The sequence below is a fragment of the Armigeres subalbatus genome, chromosome 1 (genome assembly GCF_024139115.2).
Source record: "Armigeres subalbatus isolate Guangzhou_Male chromosome 1, GZ_Asu_2, whole genome shotgun sequence".
In the NCBI taxonomy this organism is placed as follows: Eukaryota; Metazoa; Arthropoda; class Insecta; order Diptera; family Culicidae; genus Armigeres; species Armigeres subalbatus.
In genome coordinates, this window is record NC_085139.1 from 133,896,544 (window position 1) to 133,911,541 (window position 14,998).

Sequence of the window (14,998 nt, forward strand, 5' to 3'; positions counted from 1 at the left end):
ATTGAGTATGAGCCGGTTTGAGTAATTTGCCGTTGAATTTATCAAACTTGTTTTACATGGAGAAATACAAAAAAAACTAATATATTGAGAAAAATAATGGTATCTTCCCAAAAAATTGACATAATATTCTTTATCCGTATTTATTGCTATGGGACAATTAAATGGACCATACTTAAGTTTATTTTTGTGTGTAAAAGAGTACCTATCAAAATCTGGAATCTGTTTTTATGCGAGTAAATATCAAGATAAGACAACAAAAGTTGGATTTGTTTTCATTTTTTTTGAACAAAGCCTACTATTTTATCAGTTTTTCCTTAAACAGGAGACAATTTTAAGCTAATTTCAAAATAAAATCAATTCGTCGAAAACTTACATGGGACTCTTATCCTGGCAGTATTATGAGCCTTTACAACCTCGTTCTGAGGTCTCAGTACATCCATTTTGTTATTAATACGGCAAAATTAGCTTACGTCTGAATATAACGCAGGGTTTCAAAAAAGTTTGTTAAGGTTGCTTATTTTTTATGTATAATATTTGGCCCGAACTAGCAAACACCGCAAACGGATTTAAAATATATCAAAGGGTGATTTTTTTTTGAAGAGCTTCGAATTTCAACTTTGAAAAAACCGTTTCAACTTGCCCCGGTGTACCTTAAGCAGATGAATTTTCATGGATTAATTTATCCGTTCAATGATTGCATTATGGCGTTATCGACGGTTGCAATCAGCGCATAGCAAATGACTCTTCACTCTTCCTCTAGACGGCGGTGGCACGCGACGGACGCATACAGGACGGTTCCAGAAGATTTTCGGTTCCTGCTGGCATCGGCGAATGAATTATTGCAAATATATTATATTAACAATATGGTTCACTTCGAGTTTTCCATCCAAATGGCGAACAATTTGCCGGTGATAACAACATCATCTAGCGAGCAAGAGGAATCTAAACATGTTTTTTCTAGCTTGTGCTGGAGAACCCTCCTGCCATCTTCGTGAGAGTATCAGTTGTTCGATGACATTTTCAGTGTGGGATGTCCATACATTTTCAATAAATCGATTACCGGAATATCGACTTTGTTAAATGCAAACACTACTGTAAATATTCCGATGAAAGTGCAAAGCAGACAAACTCACCTTTGATTCAATCGTTCAAACTGTAAGGTTCCGCAAACATTAAAATGATTGTTCCACTGTAAACATTTCTATCATTTTCTTCAAAGAATTTTGATTAATGAATTATTGCAGTGGCTGATTTCCTACTCCCCTCCACATCCAGGCGCTAGTATATGCGCGAAATAGCCACATGAGGTTAACCGCAGGATTTGTATGGCGAAGGCATCTAAAGCGGGATTTCTCAAGAGAACTTCACGAAAAATATTTGGTACCAGTGGTGTAGGAAGGTGTCCGCTACGCACTCATATTTTTTCGATCAACTTATATTTTGAAATCGAGCCTTGATGCCTTTCGCCATACTGATTTCAGAAAGTTAACTCCTAGTGTGCTACTGGCATGCTCAAAGCAGGCGTTCATTCTTTCTGAATATGATCGATATTATTCCAATGCATCATTCTTCTTCCTCTTCTGTCCTAAATTCTACTGGAACTTAACACCTGCGTTGCAACTTATTATGAATTGAAAACTTTTGCTGCCCACCATTGATTGAATGAATATGTATCTTAGGTGGAAAGCCATGAAGATGAACACTCAATTGCGTTTTGTTATGTTGCGCTTATCATAATGGGTATGATTATTTTTTACATTTAGACATGGAAAGTGAGATTGACAAGTCGCTTGGATTCAACGCGTCAAACACCTTCGCTCAACTCACTTGAACGGACGATAAGTTGAACATGTTCAACTCTTGGCAAGTAAATTGCATTAAACTAAGCTTTCAATTCACTTGCCCTTTAAAGCGTACTACGGTGAGATATTTCTTAAACTTAATTACGCCTATTTTGTGCTTTCTCGATTTCGTATCCAATATCAGATATTTTTGGGATTTAATAGATTATTTTTCGATACTTTCAATAAAAACTAGTTGAACGTACCCGGCCTTGCTCGGGATTTATACTACAGTCGCTCTCACATCTCGATATTGAAGGAACCATCGAGATAGGAGAGATCGAGAATGGAAGGAAAATTTATATGGGTACTAGATCCAAAACAGCTTGTTGCTATGAAAAACGACAACAAAACAAATATCATTGCTTATTGTTGATCTGTATTGATCGTCCAAATATGTCTAGTAGCCTAAAAATTTGAACATTCGATAGGAGAGATATCGAGATATAGAACATCGAGATTTACGAGTCAACTATATTTTGCATTCTTACCAATTGTGAGTTCATTCAGCACGCACTCTAGATCTTTAGGGCGATCGTATTGGGTTTCTACAACTCGCATCAACATTGTATTTTCACAATTTCTCATCTTTCTCCACAAAATTTAGTGATATTTTATAACACAGCAGTCCTCAAGACGAATCGATTAATGAGAAACCCGTACAAATCGTCAACCTGTTTATGATTATATTGCCTCAAAGGAAATCAAACTCATTTTATATAGAGAGATTGTACCACAAACATGTATGTTTGAATTGTATTTATATCAGACTCTCATATCGGGCAGTTTGTTCACAAAAGTTCGTTTCTCTCTGTCAAATCATATTCACAAATTGATAACAATTTGAAATTCTCAAAAATGGATTATGCATGCGAGTTAATTTGACAAGAAATCATCATTGATTTTATAAAATCGGATAATTCAACGCGGTGTGACAAAAAAGAGCATCGCTAATACTTTCACTACGTGAAAATATAGCTCTTATGGGCCAAACACATGGGAAAACTGTCAAAACGCAGCAAACTGTGTCCATTGTGTTTGACCCTTTAGCTTTCATTTCGTGACTATTTGAAAAAATCTGAGGGATCCCAAACAATTTTTTTCTCCTTAAACGGAACCTTTTAGTTGTAAAACAGTCAATTATTTACCACGTCACTACTAAATGAGTTTCCTCGATTTTTCTTCCAATCATCATATAAAAATTAAGGAGGAATCGATTAACCAAATTATAGTCTAAATAACTTGTTTATTAGCTCAGAGTCAAAGAGCATAACAAGCCAAACTTGATAAATGTATGTAATCCTAAAATAGCTGAGAAACGCTTGGATGGAGATTATGCACTGGTTCGATATCTTTTTCTATATCCCAATTCTTTCTCAACACCTGCCAAAATTGAAACTTTTATGCGAATGAATAAGTTTAACTGGTGTCTAAAATTATTCAAAACGATTGATCATGTTAACAATAATCTAACATAGTAATATAAAGCCTTCCTTAGCCATGCGGTGATATCCCAAGCAACATTACAAGTTTTATTCCGTTCTGGGATGGTTTTCAAATATCAATTTAAAATAATTAACAGCAATATCCTGATCTCCCTTGAATATATTGATATTTCTCCAATATATTATAATATCAACTACCAAAAGTGTTTTACGTGGTGAAAACATTTTCTAATCATGAATTATTGGAGACGATTAATTGAGATGCGTTTACACTGGGTAAAGCTGTTGAGTATTCCTTTTAGCTATGTAGGTTTTCTTTTAACCTGCGCTTGATGGGGAAAAGTCATTAACAGAAAGAAAAAATATTTTCCCCACCTAATTTGCTGCAACTGATAAAACGTTTGTCAAATCAGTTTTAATCCATGAGCTCAAATTTTCAGGGAAACTCACAAAGATGAGCACTGTGGATCAAATCAATTTTTGAACCACCCTAATGCTCATCTCACGTGGTAAAATATTTTGATTAAATCATCCTAGAAAATGTGATAAAAATCTTGCGTTTTCAAAAATCCTTAAGTCTTGAATGTCGGAATTCATCGTTTTTGAGCTCAAACAATAATTTTGTAAACTCTTATGCATCTATATGTATAAATCATAAATCTTAAATCTCTACGAATTTTGTTAATTTACATTTAAATTCAAAAGTGTAACAAAACATAATAGGTAAAATATTTTGATTAAATCATCCTAGAAAATGATAAAAATCTTACGTTTTCAAAAATCCTTACGTCTTGAATGTCGAAATTCCACCTTTTTGAGCTCAAACAATAATTTTGTAAACTCTTGTATATATGTATAAATCATAAATCTATAAATCTCTACAATTTTGTTAATTTACATTTAAATTCAAAAAGTGTAACAAAACATAAGTAAATTGATCAGGGTCACTTCCTTGCTGTTAAAAATACCAGTGGAGTTTAACCATTGCCTAGCGTAATGTTTGCTAGCCAAATGTTGAATTCAATAAATTCGGCTCCAGTGTGTGTGTGATAACAGTCGTCATATTTGGTAGTTTAATTATAACGTGTATCGTGTATCTTGGCGCCAAAATTTCGTGAGGTAGATCATATTGTTAATATAATGCATCTCGAGATAAAATAGAATACGCGGCTTCCTGCTGGTTGCTTCTCAGGTAATCACGCAGGCTAAACACAACAGTGTCAGATAATCTCACCCACTGTATGCACTTGCCATGATAAACACTCTCATACTCAGTGACTCCGGTTGCCTCTCACTAATACAATCGAACACTGTTGTCATTTCGCGAAAAGCACGTGGTTTTGTTTTGAGCGGAAAATTCTCCCTATCTTTTATAACACGGCGCTATCTTGACGTTTACCTTCAGTCGAGCCTGCAGATATAAGACCGCGCAGCAGAGAACAGACATACAAGTCCGTTCTCAATCTTAATGGAATTTAACGAACGTTTTGAAACGCAACACAAGTGACAATCTCGTGGAGGCGCTGGTATCGCATAGTTTCTCCCATCAAGAAGCTGTCAAAATTTTAGGCTCCACCACCCACCATGAACATAAACAGATCCTCCTCCTCACTCTGTTCCCATTCCATATGTGATGTTTCTTTCTCCACTTACGCAAGCAGTTATCTGCCATCATGAAGCGCATGGTTTGTTTTGTGATGAGGAAGATCCATTAATTCCGTAAAGCCAAAACGAGCATGTATGCGCCTCCTCTCTCATATGTTACACTTTTATATAGAATTTGGTATCTAGAATATTGGTATGTGTCACACTGGGCCACCCTCTAAGCGTTATAGAAATTTATGGATGTTCCCTGAGATGTTTCGTTTGTGAACAGCAGTACCTCTTTTGTTTGTATTTTCATTATTAGCTTCTTTTGTATCTTTACCAGCTGCGAAGCACTAAAGGATGAAAAGGCCATAATTTGTGCTCAATATATTCATGACTCTTCAATTTTCATCACCTTAGTTATTCAATTCGGGCTGTGTTGATAACATAACTAGCATTTCCGGCAGTTAATAATTATTTGGAACACTATCTCTCTTTGACGGTAGTTAACATTTTAACTAATCGCAATCTGAAAATACTATTTTAAGCATTTATTTATTAAACAATATGAAGTGGCATTAGTAGCAGAAACTTTACTTGAAAATTGAATCAGGTTGTTTGAAGGTACGAACATTTGTTTTGCAGAATTTGTTTTTCACCTTGTTGGTTCCATAGTGCATGAAAATAACATCAACGGTTATCACGTGCTGGAAGAGGCGGCAAGTTTGGTATAATTTGGCGCGCAATGTTTTTTGATGAAATATGACAGCTAGTACGCGAGCTCAATAAATGACACAAGCGCCACCAAACGACGTATTGCCACAGTCAGTATTCTAACGTACTTTGATTTACACACTTTTGAGTAAAATTTGTTCTAGCTTGGATGTCTGTATCTGTGTGGCCGCAGCATTCTAGAAAAGATTAGCGCGACAATAGTACATTTGATAAAAGAGTTGCAGTCAAATGAGCAAACAGCAACATAATGTGCGAAACAGAGGCAGTAGGTGCACCGGCATGGTCCCGCCGGATACAGTTCAACGAGCTATATCAAATTTATTTTCAACAAAATATGCCTACCACCCTTCTGCTACAACATTTGATTTTCCATTTGCATTCGATTAAACATAATCGATTTAAGTTTGAAAAAAACATCAAGCATCCCTATGTTTTCATGATGACATTTAAGTGTGTGTAAAACGATCGTCATTTTGGGTAGTTCGATTTACGTGTGTATCGATCCTTTCGGACGCGAGTTGGCGCCACTATGGTGTCGCCAAAATTTCGTGAGTGAATCATATTGTTAATATAGTATATTTGAATTATTGCATTATATTTGCATTGCATTATATTAGTATATTTGAATTATTGCAGTATATTTGATTATTGGCGTGGCTGATTTGCTACTCGCCGCTATCATCAAGGCGCTATAGTATATTGCGCAAAATAGCCAGCATGAGTTAACCACAGGAATTTGTGGCGAAGACATCTAACGCGGGTTTTCTCACAGTAAGCTTTCACAAAAACTATTTGGTACCAGTTATGCAGGAAGGTCGCTACTACGCCTCAAATATTTTTTCGATAAAAGTGCCTATTTTCGAAATATTAAACATTAGATGCCTTTCGCCATACTGATTTAAAAGTTAACTCTTAGTGTGCTCCAAAGCACGCTCAAGCAGGCGATTCATTCACACACCCCCTAAATTTCGGAGGACCATTCCTCCTTATTCCCAGTGGTGCATCGATTTCACTGAAGTCCTCTGCACTCGGTGCATTTCGTTACCGAGGACACCGAATCGTTTTTAACCAGAAACTGTTTAAGTTTTCAACAGTAAGGGACGATGGTAGTTTATGAAACTACGTATATACTCTCATTCTGTAGTTAGTACATTACACATCCAGCCTTTCAATAGCATTACTGAATACGTAATCAAAATATGTAAGGTTTCTTTAAGCGTAGCGCTTGGCGCATCATTTCTGTTAGAACCATTAGGTGAATGAACCAAAATTAATTTTCTGAATCGTAATTAGTTGTAGCCTTTTGCGTGCACCAGTATCATCATTTTTGTATGCACTAATGCGCACTGTGACCACTAATTTAAAAAAATCACCTGCTGCTCAGAAATGTTTATCGATATTTATGTATTAGATAAATTACTATTTTAACATCACATTATTATCATTTATTCAGACAGCCCAGAAGTAACCTTTGGAGTTCATATAAAGTCGTCTCCATTCATCTTGGTCTAGAAGTTGCACGTCGCCAACCACGAGTCTACGGCTCGACCAGCTATGTGCCCGAAGCCACCTCAGTCGTCCGATCTTCGCGAAGTGTGAACGATGTGTGGTTCTTCCACCTCTGCTGATGCCACTCCTTAGTTCTTTCTTGCTTCTTCCGCGTGCCGTTCGTCATCTGTACCCCACCAAAGATGGTGTGCAGCACTTTCCTTTCTAAAATTCTAAGCATTGTCCAGATCTCGTGTCTGTAGAGGACAACCGGTCTAATTAACGTTTTGTAGATAGTTTGATACGGCGGCGAACTCTATTCGATCGGAGTGTCTTGTGCAGTCCAAAGTACGTACGATGTCCTGCCACGCTGCGTCTCCAAATTTCTCTGCTGGTATTGTTATCCGTGGTCACTAGTGAGCCCAGGTACACGAAGTCTCACCACCTTGACTTCTTCACGATACAATCTCGTGGTGGGTATCCGATCCGCTTAGCTTTCCTCGTCAATATGATGTAGGCTCCATCTTCTCAAAGTCACGTGCCACAATATTAATGGCGTCGGCGATACCAATTAGATTGGACGGTCTTCACATGAAAATCCCGTACCACTCGTGTACCTTCGTATTACCCTTTTCAAAATTATATTAAAAGCAGCAGGCACGAAACATCATTATCTTGTCGTTACCCTCTGCATCTATGTATGCTTCTTAGCCAGAGATTCAATCCATCTGATTCTTTTTGCGCACTTGAATACAAGTTTGATAAACTTGTTTTCTTGGCATTCTTTCAATTCTAAAGAAGCGGGTTTTGCCTCTCTTTTATCGTAAATCCCAATCCCAATCCAATCCAAATCAATCCAAAGGCCAAGATTTTTTGTTGTACAGGTTATCCGAACTTGTCCAAAATCCCCAACTCAGCCATCTTGGATTTTTGTATGGAATTTATGCTCGTTTATTTACGTTTTGCACTGAAAATTTATGTTTCCCCCACGCTGGTTATTCCCATCTACTGACGAAGTCCTTATAACCTGTACATAAAAAAATCTTGCCAAAACCAATCCAAATCAATCCAATTCAATCCAAATCCAATCAAATCAATCCAAATCCAATAAATCCAATCCAAATCCAATCCAAATCCAATCCAAATCCAATCCAAAACCAATCCAAATCCAATCCAAATCGACAATGTTAGCGCCACGATATGTCCTGACGTCGATAATGTCGGAGAAATGCCGTTCATCAATCAGAACGTGGTCGATTTGTGATTCTGTCTGCAGTGGTGATCTCCAGGTGTACCGATACAGAAGGCTGTGTTGGAAGTAGGTGCTGCGAATGGTCATATTCAATTAGTCGTAGGCCGTTTTCGTTCGTCAGCCGGTGAGCGCTGAACTTCCCAATGGTCGGTCTAAACTCCTCCTCTTGGCTAACCTGAGCGTTCAAATCTTCTATGATGATTTTGACGTCATAAAGCCAGAGCAGCTGTCGTACTCACGTTCCAGCTGCGCGTCGAATGCGTCCTTATCATCATCAGTGCTTCCGGAGTGTGGGCTATGGACGTTAATTATGCTGAAGTTGATGGGAGACCGGCGCTTTGATCCCTCCAACCTGCACATCTCTCATTGATCAACCACCACCCGATCACGTGCCTTTACATGTCGCCCATCACTATGAAAGCTGTTCCCAGCTGGTGTATGTTGCCGCAGCTCTGATAGATGGTATGATTACCTCTAAACGTGATCCCTTCCAACAAATCTCCTGCAGCGCTATGATACTGAATCCACGGTCCTTGAGCACATCGGCGAGTATGCGTGTGCTCCCGATGAAGTTGAGAGATTTGCAGTACCACGAACCGAGTTTCCAATAGCTAGTCCCGTTTCGTCGCGAGTGGTCTTAGCCGATGGTTTCAGGCCGTACTCTCTTGTGATTGTTCGTTGCGTCCTGTTTTTAAAGGCTGCCTTGCAAGGGCCTGACACCTGTGGGATACGAGTAAATTGTGTTCGGCGTGTATTTGAAGGTATACCCCTTAGTAAGAAGGTAGACAGCTCCGGTCTAGACCTTTCTTTTTTATTCATGGTGCCCGCACAAATTACGGGCATAACGAACCCCTTATTGCCATGTGTAGGATGTTATTCAATCGTTGTTCTTCTGCAATTCGATTTCCATCTTTCACGCTCGACGTTGAAAAAGAGATTCACGCACCTATTCGCTACTACATCAACCACTACTCGTTAGGCACTTTTATTTCTTGTATTATGTAACGGTAATCGTTTTTACCGAATTGTACCTGTGTTATCTGTAAGTAGATAGTAATTCTAGATATAAAGTCAATATTGTATCATTTGGGGTATATATAAATTCTGTTGATACAAAAGATGAAGAGGTTTTACGCCCATTCGAGAAAGTGCTTATTGTTGCACTACTCGAACGGGCTTTTCCCTGCTCCCAATAAAGAAAGATAAAGAAGGATAAAGTATGTAAGGTACACCGGGGCAAGTTGAAAGCTTTAATTCAGATAGGAAATGACCGAATGCTCTGATATTTTGTTTTCAACAAACTACTCACTCTAAACGCTCCTTCTGACTCCATTCCCGAAAGATTGCCGCTTTCAAAAGCAATCCCCTGCCATTGTTTATTTTCGCCCTTTGCAAAAGTCCAAACCAACTATTTTGTTTGGCCCCATTGCCAACAAAGGGTTCGACTCTGAGTTGGAGGCGATCACTAACAGCACATGCCCACTGCTGGTCGCTGGCGACTACCGCACACGCACACTGCTAACGATGATGACGCAGCTATGCCGGCTCACTGCCAGCATCTATTGACCGGCACACTGCCGACCAAACACGATGACGTCACCTCACTGTCAACTTACGAACTGTTCACACCCAACGGTTGGCCCACTGCCGACGTCGGGTGAACGATTGCGATGATGATGTGCAGACTCACTGCCAACACACAAATGTACAGCACCGTTGATGCTGTCTGCCCAATGCTGAACACGTCGCGCTCCGCGCCGTATGATGATGGATGAACAGCAGTCGGCTTGCTGCCGAGTGCCGATGATGGAAACGATGCTGTTTGGATGGGCTAGCCTACTGCCAACGCGGGCACGAATGACGACGCGGATCGGTACGCTACCGACGCCGCCTTTGAGATGGTCGTCAGAAGACAAACGATGGTCCAACGCACGAAAAAGATGGCTTCCGTTCTTCCAGTGGAAAGCGTCGCTTACTTAATTAACTCTTCCAGAAAATAGCTCTGAAAAGAGCTTTCTAATTAACTCTCTTGGTTGGTAGCGAGCTAGTCCACTGGTTGAAGGAAGGAATCACTGCTATGGGAATCGGCACAAGCGATTTCTGTGCGGCACGGAAACTGATGCTACTGGTGGACCAAATCCGACTGGAGAGGGTTCTTCCTTTGATGAAAACTCGGCTTTTCACTCTTAACTTTTATTTTCACTCTTGGAGGTATAATTTACTAATGACAGTCAAACTGATAAAGTGATAAATGAACACTAAGCTGCGAGGCGGCTCTGTCCCAGTGTGGGGATATAATGCCAATAAGAAGAAGAAGAAGAAGGTATAAGTGTTGTTTGTTGATAACTTTGTAGTATTATGCAGTTAATAAATTATTCTTAAACATTAAAACTGTTGTTTGAAAATATATAACTTATATAATATCCCAGGTCTCTCCTGTCTTTCTGTCCCTTCTATCCCTACGTATGTAACAATTTATATCATATCGTTCTAAAATTGATGCAACGGGCATCACGATGTCCGAAAACAACTCGTTACAAATGAGTTCACTTTAGGTTTTGTCTCCTCTTAAAAACTTCAAAGCTCGTTTGGATTCAGTGGTAGAGTCACCCCTCCCTCTCTAGCTACACTACTGTACAGAGCACTGGAAAGTATCTACCAATCGGATAAAAATTCGCGAGATTGCGTGATAATCATGCATTTAATTTCGCACGGCACCGAATACGCCTGCATCGCCGCCGCCAATGAGTCGACGGTACGTTGCTCTCATTTTAAACACCCCTGGGGGAACACGCTCAGAAACCCTCGACTTTGGATGCTTATAACTTGGCCAATTTCAAAGGGATTTACATCCAGGTCTTCCGCAGTCGCTTCCTTATATAAAAATGTTTCTACATTTTGTCCACAACAGGAATCTGTCGACTACAGCGCCACCAAGAAGCAAAAAACTGAAACGGTTGCGTTTCCGCATACATTTGGATCACTTTTCCCTTACAAACTTTGAGCCATTTGCGCACGCCAACCACTGGACCGAATGAGCCGAAATTTTCAGGGGCTTCTGGGACCCCCCAAACTGTCACTTAGGAGTTGCACCAGGAGTTTGAAATTCAGGATTTCATGTATTTGGGGCCAGTCCATGGTGCTGGGGGCAAGTTGAAACATTGATTCAAAACGTCACCCTCGCAATTAAAAGTATTTTTTCCAGAATTCAACATGGTCCGTAAATACATACATTCAGAAAAACATAAATTTATAAAAAAATGCAAACTTCTGAACATAAATTTAATAAATTTCCGCCCATTCCGTCATGAATGCAACCCTTCTACAATCTCCACTAGAATGAAAGGGGTCTTTAACTTTGCAGGGGTTTACAAACTGCAGTTTGAGATTATTAATCTACTGACGCACTGACTCTCAGAAAAATAAACAGAGTATGTGAACATTTCGTTAACTCCACCTTTCACTTCCCAGCTGCCTATTTCTCTAATCGAAGAGTTTATGAGAGATATGATGGAGAAGCCACAACCGAATTAATCAACTGCGCAATATACAAGTGAACCAAATAATGAAGCATCCTGAATAGTAATCCGAGTGGTCACCAGTAGGAGGAAATCAATTTGATAAATTATCAGCGTAGTCATTACGCCGTTGTGCGTTCTCCAGAATTTGGTCTCTGAAAATACGCTTGTGACTTTGTTGTACACTGCCCTTATTGAGTAATTGAGCCCGGTTTGAGTAATTTGCCGTTGAATTTATCAAACTTGTTTTACATGGAGAAATACAAAAAAAACTAATATATTGAGAAAAGTAATTGGTATCTTTCCAAAAAATTGACATAATATTCTTTATCTTTATTTATTGCTATGGGACAATTAAATGGACCATGCTTAAGATTATTTTTTGTGTGTAAAAGAGTACCTATCAAAATTTGGAATCTGATTTTTATGGGAGTAAATATCAAGATGAGACAACAAAAGTGGGATTTGTTTTTTCATTTTTTGAACAAAGCCTTACTATTTTATCAGTTTTTTCTTAAACAGGGAGACAATTTTAAGCTAATTTCTGGAAAGAAAATCAAATTCGTCGAAAACTTACATGGGACTCTTATCCTGGCAGTATTATAGTCACCTTTACAACCTCGTGCTTCTTGAGTCTCACTGAGTACATCCATTTTGTTATTAATACGGCAAAATTAGCTTACGTCTGAATATAACGCAGTGTTTCATGCATTTAAAAAAGTTTGTTAAGGTTGCTTATTTTTTTATGCATAATCTTTGGCCCGAACTAGCAAACACCGCAAACGGATTTAAAATATATCAAAAGGTTATTTTTTACAGCACTTCGAATTTCAACTTTGGAAAAACCGTTTCAACTTGCCCCGGTGTACCTTAAGCAGATGAATTTTCATGGATTAATTTATCCGTTCAATGATTGCATTATGCACGATTTATCGACGGTTGTCAATCAGCGCATAGCAAGCCATGACTCTTCACTCTTCCTCTAAAACTGACGGTGGCACGCGACGGACGCATACAGCGACGGTTCCAGAAGATTTTCGGTTCCTGCTGGCATCGGCGAATGAATTATTGCAAATATATTATATTAACAATATGGTTCACTTCGAGTTTTTCTATACAACGAAATGGCGAACAATTTGCCGGTGATAACAACATCATCTAGCGAGCAAAGAGGAATCTAAAAATGTTTTTTTTCTAGCTTGTGCTGGAAAACCCTCCTGCCATCTTCCGGTGAGTAGTCATACAGTTGTTCGATGACATTTTACAGTGTGGGGATGTTCATACATTTTTCAATAAATCGATTACCGGAATATCGACTTTGTTAAATGCAAACACTACTGTAAATATTCCGATGAAAGTACAAAGCAGACAAACTACACCTTTGATTCAATCGTTCAAACTGTGAAAGCCGTTCCGCAAACATTAAAATGATTGTTCCACTGTAAACATTTCTATCATTTTCTTCAGCAAGAATTTTGATTAATGAATTATTGGCAGTGGCTGATTTCCTACTCCCCGCTGCCACATCCAGGCGCTATAGTATATGCGCGAAATAGCCAGCATGAGTTAACCGCCAGGAATTTGTAGTGGCGAAAGGCATCTAAAGCGGGATTTCTCAAGAAGCAGGAACTTTCACGAAAAATATTTGGTACCCAGTGGTGTAGGAAGGTGTCCGCTTACTACGCCTACCAAATATTTTTTCGATCAAGCTGTTTAATTTGAGAAATCGAGCCTTAGAATGCCTTTCGCCATACTATTTCAGAAAGTTAACTCCTTAGTAAAGTGCCATGCTACTGGCATGCTCAAAAGCAGGCGATTAATTCTTTCTGAATATGATCGATATTATTCCAATGCATCATTCTTCTTCCTCTTCGGTGTCCTAAATTCCTACTGGAACTTAACACCTGCGTTGCAACTTATTATGAATTGAAAACTTTTTGCTGCCCACCATTGATTGAATGAATATGTATCTTGAGTGGAAAGCCATGAAGATGACACTCATCCGATTGCGTTTTGTTATGTTGCGCTTATCATAATGGGTATGATTATTTTGTTACATTTAGACATGGAAAGTGAATTGAACAAGTCTGGCTTCTTGGATTCAACGCGTCAAACACCTTCGCTCAACTCACTTGAACGGACAGTAAGTTGAACATGTTCAACTCTTGGCAAGTAAATTGCATTAAACTAAGCTTCGTTCAATTCACTTGCCCGCTTTCAAAACTGTAGCATTACGGTGAGATATTTCAGCTAAACTTAATTACGCCTATTTTATTGTGCTGCTTTCTCGATTTCGTATCCAATATCAGATATTTTTTGGGATTTAATAGATTATTTTTCGATACTTTCGCAATAAAAACTAGTTGAACGTACCCGGCCTTGCTCGGGATTATACTACAGTCGCTCTCCACATCTCGATATTGAAGGAACCATCGAGATAGGAGATCGAGGAATGGAAGGAAAATTTAAATGGGTACTAGATCCAAAACAGCTTGTTGCTATGAAAAACGACAACAAAAACAAATATCATTGCTTATTGTTGATCTGTATTGTTATCGTCCAAATATGGTCTAGTAGCCTAAAAAATTTGAACATATCGATAGGGAGAGATATATCGAGATATAGAACATCGAGATTTACAGAGTCAACTATATTTTTGCATTCTTACTGTCAATTGTTGAGTTCATTCAGCACTGCACTCTAGATCATTTTAGGGCGATCGTATTGGGTTTTCCTTACAACTCGCATCAACATTGTATTTTCACAATTTCTCATCTTTCTCCACAAAATTTAGTGATATTTTATAACACAAGCAGTCCTCAAGACGAATCGATTAATGAGAAACCCGTACAAATCGGTCAACCTGTTCGTGAGTTATATTGCCCTCAAAGGAAATGCAAACTCATTTTTATATAGAGAGATTGTACCACAAACGTAATTATGTTTGAATTGTATTTATATCAGACTCTCATATCGGGCTGTTTGTTCACAAAAGTTCGTTTCTCTCTGTCAAATCATATTCACAAATTGATAACAATTTTGGGAATTCTCAAAAATGGGATTATGCATGCAGAGTTAATTTGACAAGAAATCATCATTGATTTTATAAAATCAAGATAATTCAACGCGGTG

At 38.6% G+C, this 14,998-nt stretch overlaps 1 protein-coding gene across 1 annotated transcript in view; it reads left to right on the forward strand.

Moving 5' to 3' along the window:
• LOC134206570 (uncharacterized) overlaps positions 1–9,914 on the forward strand; it is a 30,653-nt gene extending 20,739 nt beyond the window's left edge. Inside the window, exon 6 of the mRNA XM_062682297.1 lies at positions 9,787–9,914. Coding sequence (XP_062538281.1) covers positions 9,787–9,914 — 128 coding nt within the window. The remainder of the gene's footprint in view (positions 1–9,786) is intronic.
• Positions 9,915–14,998: the final 5,084 nt, after the last annotated feature.